The sequence below is a fragment of the Cololabis saira genome, chromosome 12 (assembly GCF_033807715.1).
Source record: "Cololabis saira isolate AMF1-May2022 chromosome 12, fColSai1.1, whole genome shotgun sequence".
NCBI lineage: Eukaryota > Metazoa > Chordata > Actinopteri > Beloniformes > Belonidae > Cololabis > Cololabis saira.
In genome coordinates, this window is record NC_084598.1 from 36,725,287 (window position 1) to 36,745,025 (window position 19,739).

The following is a 19,739-nucleotide window of genomic DNA, read 5'->3' on the forward strand; positions in this document are numbered from 1 at the left end:
GCTATTTTTCTATTTCATGTGGTTGATTTGAAATAATTTGCTTTAACGCAGATGGAAATGAATAGTTTTTCTTGAGTTGAAACTGCAAAAGCGAGTAGTCTCCATCCTCCTGCACTGTTCGTTCATACGTGCAACAGATGACGGAGGAAAAGAGGGATTTCGTCTTCAAGACGACTCCAAGGCTTGAAATGGAAACAGCTTATATGAGCTGAGCATGTTCGTCTGTATAAACATTTATTCAAAGTAAAACGTGTACTGTTTCGTGTGGGTGGCTCTCCTGCAGGGTAACGAAGAAAAAAAAGGACATTTCTGTCAGAGAAAAAATACTTCTCTAGAACAAATCCTTTGTTGTTTACACGCTTGACCAATAACCCTGACTGAAGCTCTTTGTTGTGTGTTTTTTGTGTTTTTTTTCTTCCCTCCCCACTCAGACGTAACGATGAGGTGACCCACATAAAGATCCAGAACTCTGGAGACTACTATGACCTGTACGGGGGCGAGAAGTTTGCAACGCTGGCAGAGCTGGTGCAGTATTACACCGAGCAGCAGGACCTGCTGCGCGAGAGGAACGGCCATGTCATCGAGCTCAAGTATCCGCTCAACTGCAAGGACCCCACCTCCGAGAGGTGAGTGTTGACCCGCCGGCCTCGGCCCGCCGGGCTCCACCCGCTGGCCGTTACTTCAGACGTTTATTTGCAAGGAAAATGAAAAAAACGCCACAGCATGTTGATTAAAATCAGGCCACAAGCTATCGCCTGTAACACCGTGTCCTAGTAATGGGTGATATTTTACCGTTCACGATATACCGTCAAAAAAATTCCCCATGGTAAGAATTTGTCATCTCGCAGGAAAAACGATAAATTCCCGTTGATGACGTTTTTGTGTTTAAGCCTGATTTATGGATCTGCGTTAAATCGACTCACAACGGGAAGGAAGGAAGGAAGGAAGGAAGGAAGGAAGGGAGGAAGGGAGGGAGGGAGGGAGGGAGGGAGGGAGGGAGGGAGGGAGGGAGGATCTGAGTCATTCCAGTTTTGCAGTACAGGTGGACTCATTTAATTGGTTTTTATTAATTAAATTTAATTGGTGTAGTTTAGTAGTATTTAGTATTCTTTTAGAGCAGTGTTTTGGCTCCAAAGACTGAATGTGTTGATAGATTTATAGTTACAAAGGTGGAATTGAATTGGTATTTTTTTATCATCATTTTTATCGTTATCGGGATAAATGCCAGAAATTATCATGATACATTTTTTAGTCCATACCGCCCATCCCTATCGTGTCCTAACTGCATGCGATGCGAGCGAGCATCAGCGACAAAATCAATTTCATTGCTTTATTTTCTATTGGACTGTCCTAACTGGCTGCAGCGCTGCGCAGCACGACGTAGCGCTCACTTTTTGAGCTGAACATTTGTCGGACACCCTGCTTCTATTTTCTTCCGTTCGTATCACAGGTTCTTTTTGGAACGTAGCCCCCATGAAAAACGAGGGATTACTGTATTCCATAGTTACAAATAACATTTTAAAAGAGCATCGGGGATGAAACACTTACACGTCAAACAATTTGTCTTAAAAAGAGAACAAAAATGTTAAAAAGTTGCTCAAAAAAGTGCAAAAAACATGGCGGAAGTGCGATAAAGAGACATAAAGAGATCTACTTTGCCTTGTTAAGTATACTTAATAAAACTGCAGGTTTTTCTTCAATTAAATCAGTTACCTGCATTAAAATAATGTGTCATCCTGCTTGACGCACGGCCCTGTTGTTGTACGAGGCAGTGCACAGTATCGTCATCGTACCCGCATCCTTAAATAAGCTGTCAATCAAATATCAGGTGATTTAAAGCTCCGCCCACTCCACGCACTGCTGCTGGGAAAAAAAAAAAACGAATCTGAGGCTGAAACGAAATGCTTTAGATCATCTGTTACAGTGATTTCTGACTTTTTTTTGTATAGATATCTTTATTGAGGGTATTAAAAAAAGAAAGGAATAATAAGATTTACAATAACAATATAATTATCAATATTTCCCCCCCTTTGTTTTTACTTTTCATAACATTAATTAAACCAAAGTAAATAATAATAATAATTATTATTGTTATTATTATTATTATTATTATTATTATTATTATTAAGAGAGAAAAAATAAGAAAAATAAAAAAACTTTAAAAAAATAAATAAGTAAATAAAAATAAAAAACAACAGCACACCCCTCTCCCCTTCCCTCCCTCATATGGTCAATAGATTACATCATTCAAAATCATTTAACATATGTCTATCAATACTGGAACAAAAATGAATAATACATTAAATAATCAAGTCCTGTGTAAACACATTCATTAATATAGTAGATGATTCAGATCATTAGTCCAATAAAGGCAAAAAATCCAAAAAAGGTCCCCAAATAAGGTCAAAGTGTCTGCTCATTCCTGACCGCGGACGGTTATTTTCACCAGCATAGCTGGAGGTGAGAGACTGTGAAGCCTCGTCCTGCGGTGAGAATCCGCCAAACCACCTGAGAGCGTCTGCAGCATTTACAGCCTGTGTGGAGTGTAAATTCTCTCACCGTACCGAGAGCAAACCTCTGGGCAACGTGTCACGCCCTTGTTTGATTCATGAGGCATGAAATTTGTTTTAATTAATGTCCCTGCTTGGCTTGGAATAACTTCAGCTCGGCAGAAGTTACAGCCACTCGCCGGCCTCTTAATGAGACGTACAAGGTGTCGTGTATTTACACTTTTAATAGGTTCAGGATTAGTGAAGAATGTCTTTACAAGAGCAGCAGGTCCCCTGCCATGATGGTAAACAAACCCTTCAATGAGTTCCCAAAACACAGGACGAGGAGTCTATGTCCTTTGTGGAAATGCATTCAAGAGTTTGTGGATGAATAGACGATGAAAACTGGGGCTGTAGTTTTAATTAAAGTGAGTTTGGGATGCAGCGTCTGTCGTGCTCTTTTAGTTCATTGGGAGTTTTAAGCCGTTCACACGACACAGACTGTGTTAACATGCATCAATAACCCTTTTAAAACCTGAATATTAGCAATAACCCGAATTTGCACGGCCATGTAAACACCAATAACCCCTTTTGAATGACCCAAATTTGCTCATATTCCGATTTTTATCAACCCGAATATGTTGAGAAGAAAAGAACTTTTGGTACTTTTTTGTTTATCCCCAAAAAAGGAATATTTTGTTTGACACGAGAATAACTGGTGCCATGTTTTTGCCTTTAAATATGTTTAAAGGTATGAAAACATTAAAGTTTTCAGTTATAATTGCATAAATTGTCTATATTTCTTTGCTTTATATACTGTCTTGGGGTTACATTTGCATAAATGTTAAAAACCAAATTCTCATAAATGGGGAAAAAATAAAAGCGATTTCATCCGCCTCTGTTTCCTCCCTGGATCTGTTTGATAATTCTGACCCACATGATGTTTCTGAAAGCAGTTCTATCAGCATTCTGGGAGCTGATTGGTCCTTACAGCATCATTAGCTGCAATACTTGCTGGTGAATCTCAATATAATACTAGTATTAATATGTTGCAGAACTACAGTCATATAATTCATGCAACCGCTGAAAAAACAGTTTTATTAACACTAACCCAAATCAATATCGGATCGAATCGGATCGAATCAAAGCGTGATAATCGATTCTGAATCTTGAGAATCGGAATCGATTCTTGACATTTGAATTGATCCCCAGCCCTAGTCCAGGACGTGGTTCTAAACACAGAGAAACGCAAGACCAGAATATGAAGGATATGAACATTTCTGCATTTGTAGACGGTAGAAAGTACCGGGTTAGCGAGATTTACAAGAAGGTGAGCGAAAAGTTGCGCGAAGCAGCATTTGTTTTGAATTTGGATACAGGAAGAAGAAGCAGAAATGACGGGAACTGCGTCATGATGTTCTCCGCGCGTCGCTGTTTTGATCCAGATATCCCAAATGATGAATTACCACGTATACAGAGATAACCCTGTTTGCTCACGCATGGAAACGGAATATTCAGAATGTTTCAGTAACCGGAATACTAGCAATAACCCAAATTTTGACTGCATGTAAACGTAGTCACACTCTCCCCGGAGCTTGCATCCCCTGCCCAGTCAGTCATTAGAGTTGTTTTCAAATGACAGACGTCCCAAAGGGCTCTGCATGGCTGTGGGGGGTTTGAGTGCAGATCTCCTGTCCGGCTGCTTCGGGGCCCCAGCAAGCATCAATCCAGGGCCGCTGGCTGCTTTTTTCTCCACTCCCTCTGATCCAGCGCTGATGGCCAACGCCGCGGATTCCCAGGTCCCTCAGCGGTGTTTTATGGCGGGTTTGGGGACGGACCGCCGGCACCCCGACCCCAGTTTCACTCCGGCGGCGGTAGTGAATTGATTGTAAGACACTTGGCCTCCAAGGCGGACGCAGAGTTCTTTAAAACTTGGTTGCAAATGAGGCTGAGAATAAAACCAGAGAATAAATGTAGGGTTTCAAAAATAACATTTTTCTCATCCAATAAATGTATCAATCCCTTGCTGAGTATTTCAACAATTTTGATGACGCCGTTACATTATCTGCTCAGACGTTTCATCAGCGGTTGCTTCATATCGCTCTTATCCCAGCATCTCTGCTGTATCAGGGTGGTGGTGGATTGTAAGTGATACGTCGGCTATCATCTACCTCTAGGAGAGCGTTAGAAGACATAATACAGTTAATGGGATTATATCATTGTTTTTGACGAGTGAAGTCGGCGGGAAGGCGACAGATCTCAGTGAGATGGATGTGCGTTTCACAAAAAAGTTTCAGTCTTCATCACGATCCTCCAGCTCGTCGTAGCTCCAGCAATCTAGCAACTCTTTGTTTTTTCTCTCCGGGGAATACAATCCCATTCAAGGTTATTTATCCCTTAAATCTCTTCTTGGTTTATTGGTAAACTCTTCTTGCATACCAACCGTGTCTGCTCATCACGACCTCGGTAGTGATGCATTCACACCCGCCACATAAGCACTAGAGTTGTGGGTTCTGCGCTACGTCTGAACGTCATCAGAGCAACGATGGAAATGAGCGGGTCTTGCAGAAAAGTTGCCTAATGTGACTTCAAAGAAGCTTTTAAGAGTAAACTAAGAATGAGCTAAAACATCGAGGTGGAAATCCTGAAAACTAATTAATTTGTGATGCTGTTGTCACAACGACGAGTCCACAGTAAAGTTGCTTTTGTCAAAGAAAATTATGACTAAATATCTGTGTCAACGAACCTTTTATCACCTGAGGAAAACGAGACGCAAAAATGCTGGTCATGTGACGATAACGATAATTAGACATATGATGCAATATCGTAGAGGAATAAAAACGAGACTAAAATGTAGATTACAAAATAAAAACTGCTAAAATGTGTCTTCATTTTCGTTGACCAAAACGAGATGAAATGTTCTAACAAAGATCCTTAATGTCCATGTTTTCAGTAGTTTCCTCTGGTTTAGTTCTGCTGTTAGCGGCTGATGCCGTTAACGCAGAGATCTAGGTTCACGTCAATTAAAAACAAAGTTACATAGAGAAACGCAGGGATCTGCTCTGGGGCTGGAGTAGAAGAACATCCATCTTTGGATACACTTTCCTACATAGACGTGGAAAAGAAAACCCAATGTGTCGTAGAAAAAGGAAAAGGATGGGGAGAAATGCGGAAAAATAAATATGTTGTAAACTCAAATTAGAGTCTTCTGTATCTGCAATGAATGTAACCTTGAGTCTATAAGGTAACAATAATATAATAATAAGATTGTTTCAATTGTAAAATTTTTAGTCGACTGAAACTTGACACGACTAAAAGGAGAAAGAACGTGACTAAAACTAATAAAAACTAAAATGATAGCTTGACCCAAAGACCAGACTAAAACTAAAATTGAAACAGGCTGACAAAAACAACACTACGAATCACTGCAGATTCGGTTAAATAATCCGATACGACTCAGGGTTGGTGCAAAATTAAGAGAAAAACATGCCTTAACTCTTCCAATCAAAACATTAGGAGCAACAGATACATAGAAGAGGATGGACAGGTCGTAACTGGCGTCGCCGGCGTACCAACCACGAGTGCAGGGAGATATAACCAATGACCAGGATGTGGTGAAGCGCTGCACGGCTTCACTGAAGGACCGTGGATAACAGCAGACATATTTTATGGTTTTAAACACAGATAAAGAAATAAATAAGACTTGAGAGGTGACTTTTTACTTTGTATTTCCCTTCATTAAGCTTGTTCGACTCGCTGCGTCCTGCAGAGCGCCATCGAAAAAAAGATGGGGGGGGGGAATGCGGAAAAATAAATATGTTGTAAACTCAAATTAGAGTCTTCTGTATCTGGAATGAATGTATTCTTGAGTCTATAAGGAAACAATAATATAATAATAATAAGATAACCTTGTTTGAATTGTAAAATGGGTTTGGCTAAATACAATCTTTGACTAAAATGGTCCTGGACAATTCTGACTAAAATAAGACTAAAATGCTCAGACTTTTAGTCGACTGAAACTTGACACGACTAAAAGGAGAATGAACGTGACTAAAACTAATAAAAAATAAAATGGTAGCTTGACCCAAAGACCAGACTACAACTAAAATTGCAAACAGGCTGACAAAAACAACACTAGTCCTCAGAATAACAACAAGTGCTATGTGTTCAAGTGTCGATGCATTAGTTACCCTACATCAGGGATCAGCAACCCGCGGCTCTAGAGCAGCATGCGGCTCTTTAGCGCCGCCCTAGTGGCTCCAGGAGCTTTTTCAAAAATGTTTGACCTTTTTTTTCTTCTTTTTTTTTTCTTTTTTTTTCTTTTTTTCCTTTTTTTCTCTTTTTTCCTTTTTTCTTTTATTTCTTTTTTTCCTCTTTTTTTCTAACTTTTTCCTTTCCTTTTTAATCTCGTCATTTCGACTTTTTTCTCAACATTTCGACTTTTTTCTCGACATTTCGACTTTTTTCTCAAGATTGTACTTCAACATTAATCTCGACATTTCAACTTTTTTCTCGACATTTCAACTTTTTTCTCGACATTTCAACTTTTTTCTCGAAGTGCATAATGAAAAAAAAAAATCTTCCTCCAGTTATAACTAATATAGAAACATGCAGCATGTGTTGTCTTCATTCTAAGGCTGATACAAGACTTTTCATTTTTTGCGGCTCCAGACATATTTGTTTTTTGTGTTTTTGGTCCAATATGGCTCTTTCAACATTTTGGGTTGCCGACCCCTGCCCTACATGCTCTGAGGAGACGCTTCACCTTCTCCAGCTCTTAGAGTTCAGATACCGGCTCATGTTGACATGTTTGGTCGATCTCAGCGGTTGATCTTATCTCTGTTCATGGTTTCAAACTTTCCCCAAAGTAACATCCTTCCACAAAGTAAACACGCTCAGTTATCGCGTTTGCTCCTTCGCCTTCACGTGTCCTTTTTAGGGCATCTCTTTGGCGATGACGTGCACGCTTTTCTGGGGACTGACGTGATGGTGTTTGTGTCACACAACAAGGAGAGGTGAGCATGCGCCGAGCAGGTGACGCGTACAATCTCCATCTCTCACACGTCTGCACGCACCAGCTTCAGCTTCTCCCCGGGTTTCTATTTAGGTCTGAGAACAAGTTGTGATCTGCGGTTTTGGTTTATGTGGTTTCTTTCCATTCTACATTCGTCTCTCGTTAACGCTTCCTGTGTGTTTTTGCTCACCACGCAGGAAAAAAAAAGAAAAGAAAATTGCAGATGTGCAAGTTTTTCTTCTTACCAGAATACCAGCGGTATAGGAGACCCCCCCCCCCCCCACACACACACACACACACACACACACACACACTTACACACTGTCAGCAGCGACGTATAGGAGCCGGTATCAGTCTTGAGTGGGAGTCTGCAGATATACATTATAACCTGGGGAGATACGGTCGTGCACTTTTCACTTTTACACAGGAAACATTATAGATCTTTATCAGGTTTAATCTCAACTCTTTCCACTTGTCTTGTTCGTCTGAATACTTGCAGCATCTTCTGTTGAGGGTGAAACTCTTGAGATCCTCTGCTAGGCGGAGGAGCGGACGGCTAATGAAGAAATGAGAAATAAAACCCGGGCTGAGTTTGTGCCTGAACGTGCCTGCTTTGTATTTTATTGAGTTTATTCCTATTGAGACTGATCCGGCGTTGTGAAGGTTCATCGTCTGAACGTCTTTTGAGGTCATTTTGAAGAAAGATCTGAGCTTCTAGGTTTAGAAACACACACAATACAGTTGTCGTCGTTTAAGGTGTGAAAAGGAATAATCCACTTAATTCATATCACAAAAACCCCACATTACACCGTAAATTAGAGTTGAAATATTACTAATAACTAGGTTGCAAACTGGGAATTACATCGGAGAAAGCAGCATTAATTGAAGTCTCCAGAGACCGATGAATGCGGGCGGCATCGTACTCAGGTCACCAAACTTTGAGTCTGTGTCCGGTCTCGAGTCCTCAGTGTTTGAGTCCAAGTCAAATCCAGGTCCTTACAGAGAACGACGCAGCCGTCAGCTTTAAAAACACGTGCACATCTCTTATAAACACGTTTTTAAGTAAAATAGTAAAGTAAAATGGTTTGTTTGTATTTTGGTTTAAAGATGAGGAGGTTCCACCTTATGATCCAGGTCCAAGACCTCTGCCCGCTTAGAAGGGAGTTTTATTGTTGTTTTTTTTACCTGCCACTAGGGCTGGGCGATTTTGGACAAAAATAAAATCCTGATTTTTTTTTTTTCTCTGAAAACCCGATTTTCGATTTCGATTTTTTTTGGTAAAACTACAAAAGACAATGGAATAAATTGTTTCAAATATTTTATCTTTATTGTTAAAGAAAAATAGCAAACATATTTCCCTATTGGGAATGAAGTGCAATTGAAAGATACTGTAAATCCTCCTTGAGTTTAGTAAAGTGACAACATTTACAATTTTCTTGACCAAACAAAGATGACTAGACGAGCTCTGTCTGTAATGCAGCCAGCTGCAAAAAAGGAAAATCGATTTTCCTATTTTCCTTTTTTTTAACATCGTCTTGATTAATAAATCCGATTTAGATTTAAAATCGATTAATCGCACAGCCCTACCTGCCACTGTTTATTTTTATTTATTGATTGATTTATTGATTTATTAAATGTATTTATTTATTGATTGATTTGATTGAAATCTTTATTTTGAGCATATTAAATAAAAAAGAAAAACAAAAAAACAACAATTACACAAAACATCAGAAAAGAACACAAATAAACAGTCATTAAACAAATCAAAGGGAAATAAACCTTCATGCCCAAAAAGGAGTAGGAGGAAGTAAAAAAACTACCCCTTGTTTCTTTTTCAATTTAGCTTGAATACAAAATAAAATAATAAATAAATAAAAATGATCTGGGTCAAAAGAAAGGCCACTTGTTTCAGCTGTTATTGCCCAAGTCAGAGTCGAGTCACAAGTCCTTAAAATCAGGGCTCTATCCAGTCTGAGTCGGAGCAGTAAAAGCGGTTCAGGTGCAGGAAAACTCTCACCAGCAGTTCAGCATCAAGATGTCCAGGACTCAGCTATTAACAAGTACCACGAGTCCTCCTCCCCCTCGTCTGCTGGTCTTCCAGAATCTGCCGGTACCGTCTGGCCCCAGTTTTCTCTCTCTTCAACCCACCCAGATTCTCTATGCTGATTGATCAATTGAAGACTCAATAAGTCGCTCAATAAGTTCCCGTTGCTATCGCTACTCATCAAAACCAATATTTAAGAAGTGATTGAATCCCTTAAAAACTAAATAAAATTCAAACATGAAAGTGAAAAACTCGCGTACAACCTCGGGCCACCACTAGAGCGGCGCCATTTAACCACCAGATTGAGTGAGACACCGTAATAGCTCTTAAAAACTGGCACAAGTAGGGCATCTTGATTCACTCGATGCCTTTTTTTAAAAATGTTATTTTAAATTGTCACTAAAAATTATGATATATATTTATTTGTTTACTTTTTCTTTGTTTTTTTTGTTTTTTTATTTTTTTGTTTTGTTTTCCTTTTTTATTCATCTATTTTTTAATTTATACTGCATAGCTTTAATAGTTTATTAGTACTTCAAATAATTTTCAGTTATTTATCATTATTAATATTATTTTTGTTGAATTGTGTAATGTTTTGTCTTTAAATTAAGAAAAATGTCCTAGGAGGTAGACTGAATATCTTTTTCTCATTTCATCGAGATTAACAGTATTTTTATGGTGTCAAATATCCCATATATTGAAGATTGCCATACAGAAATAATATGATACTCAATGTAAATGTGTCATTGATTCCTGTTCTACTGTGCCCCCAAATAAAAACATATAAAAATAAAAAAAGATGATATTCATGTGCGACTGGCCCACTTTCTGTGCAGGTGGTACCACGGGCATCTCTCCGGGAAGGATGCGGAGAAGCTGCTCATGGAAAAGGGCAAAGCTGGCAGCTTCCTGGTCCGGGAGAGCCAGAGCAAACCGGGAGACTTCGTCCTCTCGGTTCTCACCAACGAGGAGAAGCACGAGAACGTGGACCGCAGGACCAAGGTCACCCACGTCATGATCCGCTACCAGGTGAGAGCGGTAGTTGGAAGGAGGCCGAGGGTTGCAGAGGGAGATCTGTTCCCGGGTCTGAACCGGCGGCGTTTGTCTTCAGCAGGACGGCAAGTACGACGTCGGCGGCGGCGAGCGGTTCGACACGCTGGCCGACCTGGTGGATCATTACAAGAAGAACCCCATGGTGGAGAAAAGTGGCATCGTGGTTCACCTCAAACAGGTACGGAGGAGTGTTGTTTCTGTCATTCTGATTCAATTTTAGTTTTAGTTTAGTCTTTGGGTCAAGCTATCATTTTAGTTTTTATTAGTTTTAGTCACGTTCATTCTCCTTTTAGTCGTGTCAAGTTTCAGTCGACTAAAAGTCTGAGCATTTCTTATTTTAGTCAAAGATTGTATTTAACCAAACTAATTTTACAATTCAAACAAGGTTATCTTATTATTATGCTCCTCAAGTCTTATTTATTTCTATTTTTATCTGTGTTTAAAAGCCCTTGGGGGCAGATTTACTACCCCCCGGGGCAAATTAGCGTCTCATCGAACACCGTAAAATATGTTTGCTGTTATCTATGGTCCTTATGACAGTGAAGCCGTGCAGACAGAAAAAACTTCCTTTTTCATAAAAAAAAGTTTTTTTGTGGCACTAGTGGCCTTTAGTCTCGTTTTAGTCAAATATTGTATTTAGCCAAACCCATTTTACAAACATCAAACAAGGTTATCTTATGATTATATTAGTGTTACCTTATAGACTCAAGAATACATTCATTGCAGATACAGAAGACTTTAATTTGAGTTTACAACATATTTATTTTTCCGCATTTCTCCCCGTCTTTTTCTTTTTCCACGACACATTGGGTTTTCTTTTCCACGTCTATGTAGGAAAGTGTATCCAAAGATGGTTCTTCTTCTTCTTCTCCCTCCCAGAGCAGATCCCTGTGTTTCTCTATGTAACTTTGTTTTTAATTGACGTGAACCTAGAGCTCTGCGTTAACGGCATCAGTCTCTAACTCTGCAGCTGCATCTTCTGGATCTGATTCCCCGCTGCAGCGACTGGGATTGAGGACTAACGTCACCCATCTACATTTTAGTCTGTTGTTTATTCGTCTACGATATTGCATTATACAGGACTGTCTCAGAAAATTTGAATATTGTGATAAAGTTCTTTATTTTCTGTAATGCAATTTAAAAAAAAAAAAAAAAAAAAAAAAAAAAAAAAAATGTCATACATTCTGGATTCATTACAAATCAACTGAAATATTGCAAGCCTTTTATTATTTTAATATTGCTGATTATGGCTTACAGCTTAAGATTAAGATTCCCAGAATATTCTAATTTTTTGGAGATAGGATATTTGAGTTTTCTTAAGCTCTAAATATTTCAGTTGATTTGTAATGAATCCAGAATGTATGACATTTTTGTTTTTGTAATTGCATTACAGAAAATCACAATATTCTAATTTTCTGAGAGAGTCCTGTATATTTAATTATCGTTATCGTCACATGACCATTATTTTCGTTGCATCTCTTTCCTTAGGTGATGAAGGTTCGTTGACGACGATATTCAGTCATCATTTTCATTGAGGAAAGCAACTTTAGTTTGGAGGAGACGTTAAACCGATTATGATCCCCTCTAGTATTTTAAATGAAGGATAAAAGAGTAAAGGTTCAGATATTTTCTCCGAAGGACAACACGACGAGGTCAAACGCTCGCTCCGGCGGAGTCATCTCTTCATCTTGAGCGTCTATAGCGCTCGAGGATCTTATAGAAATAAAATTGAAAACATGAAAAAAAGATTTAATTTGAGATTGTTCTTGTCTCTGGGATGGATGAGATAGGATCGACCCCCTGCCCTTTCCTCGACCCTGACGGGGCGAGGCGGGGGAAGACAGTGTACTGATCTGTGTCGTGTTCTAATATAATCTTCTTGTTCCCGTGACGACCGCAGCCCTTTAATGCCACCAGGATTAATGCAGCCAACATTGAAAATCGCGTGCGAGAGCTCAACAAAGTGGCGGACAACTCGGAGAAGCCCAAACAAGGCTTCTGGGAAGAATTTGAGGTATTTGACTTTCCTTCCTGTCGATCAGCATGCATCACAAGAACGTTGTGAGAGTAAAGCGGCAGCTAATGTCAGTCATTTAAAAGGTTTGGTGTGTAAATGTTTTGTTAGTTGAGGTTCTGTGTAAGACCAAGGGAAACTGATCTAATCTTTTCTACAAATACACCCTCAACACTGACTTTTAAATGTTTTAAGTTCACTATTTTCTATGTAATTGTCACATAGATTCACATATAAAGTTGCTAGTTGCAGTTTATTTGCGACTTTTTTCGGTATACGCCGTATTTATTTCTGTTTTTACGGGTGCACGTGACCCTTTAATGCTTAACATGTCAAATAATGCACAGAAAATCCTATTTTCTTCTTTATTCTTTAATTTAAATTGATTTGAATTGATAAAGAAAGCTTTTTTTTTAAATTTAATTGGAGTAAATTGTGTTTATTATATATTGAAATAAAAAAAATGTTTTTTTTTTATCTCCAACAGTTTTTAAATTATAATTTCCACATCATTATGAATAAATAGGATCATTTTATGAATATTTTTTTTCCTTTCTTTATTTATTCATTTTTTTATTGTTTTCAATTATTTTTGTATGTTTTTAATAATCAGGCTGGAAGAGAAGTCAAATATGACACATCCAGGGTGAAGTTAATTGATTAATTCTAGGATTGTAGGGAAGTAGGAATGAATGAATTCTTAATTTATTTCACACAATTACCACAAAAGTGATTGGTAAACAGTATTTACCAACAGTTTCACCACCAGAACCAATTTTTATTCACTATGCTCATCATCACAATATATATATAAATGTGTATGTAATAGAAAAATAATATAAACAAAATTTCCAATTGAATAAACTTGTAAGTATTTATACCTTCAGATATGACATTGGTTGATGCAAATTGTCTGAAAAGGGTTATGAAGAAGCAAAACTTATTTATTCATACCCCTTCTCCGTCTAATTGCCCTTATAGGAACCTTCCTGTTTGATTTCTATGCTTATATCCAGAATTCACCAATAAATAATTAAATAAAACCATATACACACACACATATACATACAGGCACACTAAACCAAACCAAAGTATGCATGTTTGTTTTTTTTAATTATTAGTACATCATTAGAAAGTGTATTTTAGTTCTGTTTTTCTTCTTTTAACGAGTATAAATGCAGAGCAGTTGAAGGAAACGGACAAACGCTTCCTGTTTGTCTCTGAATCTTAAGTTCTTCACTGGTTTCGGTCCGGTGCGACACCCGGTCTGGTTCCTGTCCAAACCTCCTTAATCCCCTTTCAGAATGACAGCAACAGACAGAAAAACAAGCCTTTTTCTTCTCCTTTTTCTGCCAGGTACTTCAGCAGCAGGAGTGTAAGCTGTTGTATCCCCGGAAAGAAGGCCAGCGGCCCGAAAGCAAGAGTAAAAACAGATACAAGAATATCCTCCCCTGTAAGTCACGCAGCAACCTGCCGTTTCCTGCCTCCAGCTTCCTGTGGAAAAGACGAAAACAAAACAAAAAAACCAGCAAAAAACAGACAGGAAACAACACATAGACCCGAGCAGGCCGTGAAGATTTTTAGCTTTGATTGACCCGCAACCTCTAAACTGACATTTTGAATTTGCATGAGCTCAGGAAACTGTCAGCATTTGCGTATTAACGCGTCTAACTTTGCGTTTTCAGTCGACACGACCAGAGTTGTTATCAGGGAGACGGATCCAGACGTTCCCGGTTCAGACTACATCAACGCCAACTACATCAGAGTGAGTCTCTCTGTGGGTAAAAGCATTTAGTTTCAACAGAATTACACAATGTCCAGAGGTGTCAAAAGTATTCACATTCATTACTCAGGTAGAAGTATAGATACTAGAGTTTAAAAATACTCTTGTTGAAGTTGAAGTATCAACTCAAGTTTTTTACTCAAGTAAAAGTATAAAAGTATTGGTTTCAAAACTACTTAAAGTATAAAAGTAAAAGTAATGTAAGGGGGAAAAAAGCCATTGAAAATGAATGCATCTTACTATAATGCAAATATATTAAAGAACCATATATGTGTACTATTGAGCATTAACATGTGTTTCAGAGAGCAGAAGATATGATGACTAGTTGCCTATAAGTATTGTAATGGTGCAAAAAGTCAAACTTCAGAGGCATGTTATCATTTATCCTAACCTTTATTGGAATGTACATCCAAGTTTAGTTGCAGGAATCTGAGGGAACGGATGTAAGAACAAAACTGTAAGAACATCTGAAACAACCACAACCAAATTCACTCTATCCGGATGGAGCAATTTAACTGGATAGTTTTTTTTCAAAGGCCGAAATAAAATAGAGTAACGAGGCTGTTTTTAAAATGTAAGGAGTAAAAAGTACAGATAATTGCGTGAAAATGTAAGGAGTAAAATGAAAAGTAATTACTCCAGTGAAGTATTGATAACCAAAATTTCTACTTAAATAAGGTAACAAAGTATTTGTACTTCGTTACTTGACACCTCTGACGATGTCTCATGAAAACCCCTCGCCTCACTGTCCCACGCCTGCAGAGCATGCATGAAGACGGGCGCCATGTGATGGAGGGCAAAGTCTTCATCGCCACCCAGGGCTGCCTGCAGAACACGGTCATAGACTTCTGGAAGATGGTGTATCAGGAGAACACACACGTCATCGTCATGACTACGAAGGAGATGGAGCGTGGCAGGGTGAGAGCTTTACAGAAAGATCCAGTCCTGCAGAGACGTCACTGACGTGACAGATAACAGAGCTGGGTAGAGTAGCAAAAAATTGTGCTCAAGTAAAAGTACTGTTACTTCAGAATAATATGACTCAAGTAGAAGTAAAAAGTAGTCATTCAAATAATTACTTGAGTAAAAGTAAAAAAGTACTTGGTGAAAAAACTACTGAGTAACTGTTGAGTAACGTCTGATTTATTTTTTTAACACAACCATTCAAACAGACAAAAGTACAAAATAATCATCTTCAGGCAAATTAAATCAATAAAATAATAAAATAAATTAAAATTAATAAAAAATAAAAAATAGCTTAAATTGAAAATCTTAAAGTGAATTCAAGTACTTTAATAAATAAAATAATAACAGAATAAAAAAATAAATTAAGCACAAGTAGCACAAAATTTCCAGCCTTTGTACTTTTCTTTTTTAACCAGGCAGAACTAGAACAAACATGAACTCATAGAAACTCTGTGTGTGTTTGAGTCTGTGTAAATGTGACAAAACATGCAAAAACAAACATTTTTCCCAAAGAATCACTCAGTGATGTCATGAGATTGACACGTACGCGGATAAAAGGGATAAAAGAAAAGTAACAGCTCAACGTAGCCTAATGTAGCGGAGTAAGAGAAACAGTTTCTTCTTCACAAATCTGCTCAAGTAAAAGTAAAAAGTATAGTGATCCAAAACTACTCCTAAAAGTACAAAATTTCCCAAAACTTAGTCAAGTAAATGTAACGGAGTAAATGTAACTCGTTACTACCCAACTCTGCAGATACTTTTATCTTGAACGTTCATGGCGACTGCAGAGGTTAGTTATATATTCCGAAATATCAAACAAGCAAGCTGCTTCATGAGACCTGATGAAGCTGCACAATCTGTGTGTGGCCGGATGTCGGTGGTCGGGGGTGGGTACGCTCTCAGTTGCGTGCAGAGAAAGTAGACCGAATATCTGGATGCATCTCCATCTCTGCATCTGTTTTTATAGTGTTTTCTTCATGAAGCAAGGTAAAGAGCCAGCAAATGTCTTACCTATAGCTGATACATTTAGTTAAAGCTAGTGTCGGGAAAAGTATCGGGACATACCTAGTTATTAATGTTTTTAATATATATTAAATCGTTTTATATATCATTGCATTTAACGTCACTTCCGGCCGCCGGCCGACGGTGACAAAGTAAGCGAAACTAACATGGTTTACATGTTTGAATTGTGACATTTTATATATGTTCATGTTGCATTAAGCTGCTGCTATTCATTTCATGCCATTCAGAATGTTGCACTAAGGTCAAAAAGCCAAAAAGTATTTTAATTTTCTTGTGTTGTGAGTTTGACTGGATGTCATTCAACTACCTCTTTTGAAGTTAAATGTATTTATTTTTGTTATTGCACTATTCTGCACTTCTTGTTTTTAGTTTACAATTACATGTTTCTGCATTTTGTGGCACCAGAGCTGACAAGCTTTGTTTTGATCCAATGATGCAGTCAGTGAAAAGAAATAAATGTCCATGTTGTTCTCCAGTGGACAATAAAATAAACTTTTATTTTTTTTAATTAATTGCCAAAATGTATCTGATCGGAAATGTATCGGGAGCCAAAAAAAGTGATCGGATCGGGAAAAATCGGGATCGGCAGATCAAACTCAAACTCAAGTGATCGGGATCGGATCGGGAGTTAAAAAATCCTGATCGGGACAATCCTAGTTAAAGCCACTTTATGTAGTAACCACATGGAGGCATCATATCACAAAATATGTTAGCTCCTGCCAGAAGACACAACGAAGGCCATGCTATGGTATTACCATTAGGGCTGGTATATCGATTCAAATGTCAAGAATTGGTTCGATTCCGATTCTTAAGATTCAGAATCGATTATCACCATATGATTCGATCAGATTCGATATTGATTTAGGTTAGTGTTGCCTGAATTATATGACTGTAAAATAGTGAAATGACAATTTCACAATAATTATTGTGAAATAACTAACAAATAAATAACTCAAATAGGCCTTTTAATATCCATTTAAAGTGCAAAAAAAGAAAGAAATTGCAACAGCTCAAGCAGTAAAAAAATTATTTTAGCTTGGCTGATTTATTCTGTCACCAGACACACAGCTTGCCATGAAGCACCCGGGACTTTTCAGGTATTTCATGACAAACTGTGTCCGATAACAGAGAAACCAAACAAGCTATAGTAAATAAAGATAATATGAACTTCATACTAATATAACATTTAAAAATTTAAGCTGAAATGTCCAGCATTTTCTCTAAAGAAAAGTTCATTTAGTTCAGGAGTTTTGTTAACGCTACGGCTGTTCATTGTTTGATAGTTCCACAACACACGCATGTGTGACTTAAATGATGTGACTACTGGGATTAAAGTTTACCAGGAAAAATGTAATGATGAAAGAATAAATAAATAAAAAAAAAATCGATCTTTAGACATACAAATCGATTTTTAGGAATTAATATGAGAATCAATTTAGAATCAGAAAATCGATTTTTTTCAACACAGGCCTAATTACCATGGTATTACAAGACATTGCAGCTCACACAGAAGCTCTATGAGCCCTCTTGTGGTCAGAAGTGGGATTACTACATGGGATGGCTTTAATTTTGAACAGTGTTGCAGATCACACTAAGCGACGGGGCGTCTTCAGCCAGAGGCATCTTCAGATCAGTTGCAACATAGACCACTACAGCAGGTCTTTGCTGCCTTAAGAGACTTCAGGGAAATTAACCATTTTTGAATTTACTTTTAAATTGAATTTGAATTTGAACAATCCTTAGATTCAAAGCTGTAGATTGCAGCTTTGGCTTGCCTGCTGAGCTACTTTGCTGCGCCCTTTACAAAGAAAAAATGCTTGGTCCATTGTTCTAAACGGTCTTAAACCAGCACCAACCATCTGACCTCTGGATTGAGGCTCATGCAGAACTAAGATGCGTTGCGGAGTCATGCATCTCTATCGCTTCTTGTCCTGTGTGGGTTTGAGCGTATTTTGTCTTTGCACAGTAAACAAAAAAAGGACTGTGTGCTAAGATGTTGGACGAATACTGATAATTGGCTCCTCTGTGAGAAACCTGGCGCTTTTATAATCTTAGATTCCATCCCTGCCTGAATCAAAGCATAAATAGTATAAACTGTCTAAAATCAGTATAAACCATCAGTTGCCAAATATCGTAGTGCTAAAGTGGTAATACAAGTGTTTTCTGACACTGAGCCTGAGAACTTTAGCATGTTTTCACAAAAACAGCTTAAAGCTTGTTGTTTTTTTTTTTGTTTTTTTTTTTCTGTGTGCATTTATTTGAAACAGACAGTATAAATATACCATAAGTAGCCAAGAAAGGTGAGTTTTCACCTGCAGGTCCTCAACAGACATAAAAAACATTTACAACAGTGCAGATTAAAAGCGATCCACACCAATACATACAAGAGATCAATATCATCAATAAAACAGAACCGCTTGACTCAAACAGTTGGTTACTTAAATGACTTTTATGTTATTTTTTACTCATTTGTTTTCTTTATTTTTATCTGTCCTCTATAATCAAGCAACACAAACTGACGGTGATAAATAAAAACATTAAACTACTTGCTGCAAGGTAATCAATCATTCATATATTCAACTTTTACTTTGGAAACGAGGTCAGTGTCTTTATTTTTAGTTTAATTTTAATAGTTACATCTGCTGGAGAACAGGTAGGAGAATAAAATAATACCCTGAACAGGTTTCAGTTTTCATTAAAATGTTCTTTTCTGACTCTTTTCATGGTCGGTAAATATTGAGGTTTGATTTTATTCCCAGATAATAATGTTTGCTCACCACACTGGTTACTGAGTAAGTGATTCAGAGAAAGAGGGCAGGTTTGTGGATCTGTGGCAGGGATGATGGGGGTCGGGGGGGGCAGGGATAGTATGACAGCTAAGCGGATTGGAAAGCTGCTTGAGATGAGCTGGTTCTTCAGACCGTCTAATTCCCCCGTCTCCCTCCCTCTCCGCTCTGCTGTGAACCAGAACAAGTGCGTCCGGTACTGGCCCGACCCGCAGGGCTCCCGGGAGTTCGGGAAGGTCCTGGTGAGGAACATGGAGGAGCGGCCGGCGCAGGACTACATCCTGAGGAAGCTGGAGGTCACGCGTCTGGACCGGGTAGGGAGAGACACCAACCGACCCGCCGACCGTCACATCATCCAGCATATTAGAACCTTACTGCTGGGGAGTTCTTTATTCATTATTTGTTGGAAAATAACTTCAATAAAAGCTGCAAGCAGCGATGAACGGGCACCCGTGCATGCAATTTTCACCAATAAAGGTCAAGTACTCAAAACCAAGTCCGATGACACCACCCATGACTCTTTATGTCAAACCATTCAAAAGTTATGGCAGAAAGTAGGAACTATCA

The 19,739-nt window shown here is 38.3% G+C and overlaps 1 protein-coding gene across 6 annotated transcripts in view; it reads left to right on the top strand.

Moving 5' to 3' along the window:
- The window catches only part of ptpn11b (protein tyrosine phosphatase non-receptor type 11b), a 98,179-nt gene that overhangs the window by 38,806 nt on the left and 39,634 nt on the right, over nt 1-19,739 (top strand). For 3 of the 6 annotated variants that reach the window (XR_009783859.1, XR_009783858.1, XM_061736766.1), the window contains exons 3-10: nt 432-626; nt 10,384-10,576; nt 10,659-10,778; nt 12,501-12,614; nt 13,971-14,067; nt 14,300-14,391; nt 15,160-15,315; nt 19,355-19,486. Coding sequence is in view for 4 of the 6 variants with exons in the window: in XM_061736766.1 (XP_061592750.1) it covers nt 432-626; nt 10,384-10,576; nt 10,659-10,778; nt 12,501-12,614; nt 13,971-14,067; nt 14,300-14,391; nt 15,160-15,315; nt 19,355-19,486 (1,099 nt within the window). In the remaining 2 variants the exon portion in view is untranslated. The remainder of the gene's footprint in view (nt 1-431; nt 627-10,383; nt 10,577-10,658; nt 10,779-12,500; nt 12,615-13,970; nt 14,068-14,299; nt 14,392-15,159; nt 15,316-19,354; nt 19,487-19,739) is intronic. The other 3 variants (XM_061736768.1, XM_061736769.1, XM_061736770.1) reach the window with 3 other exon arrangements.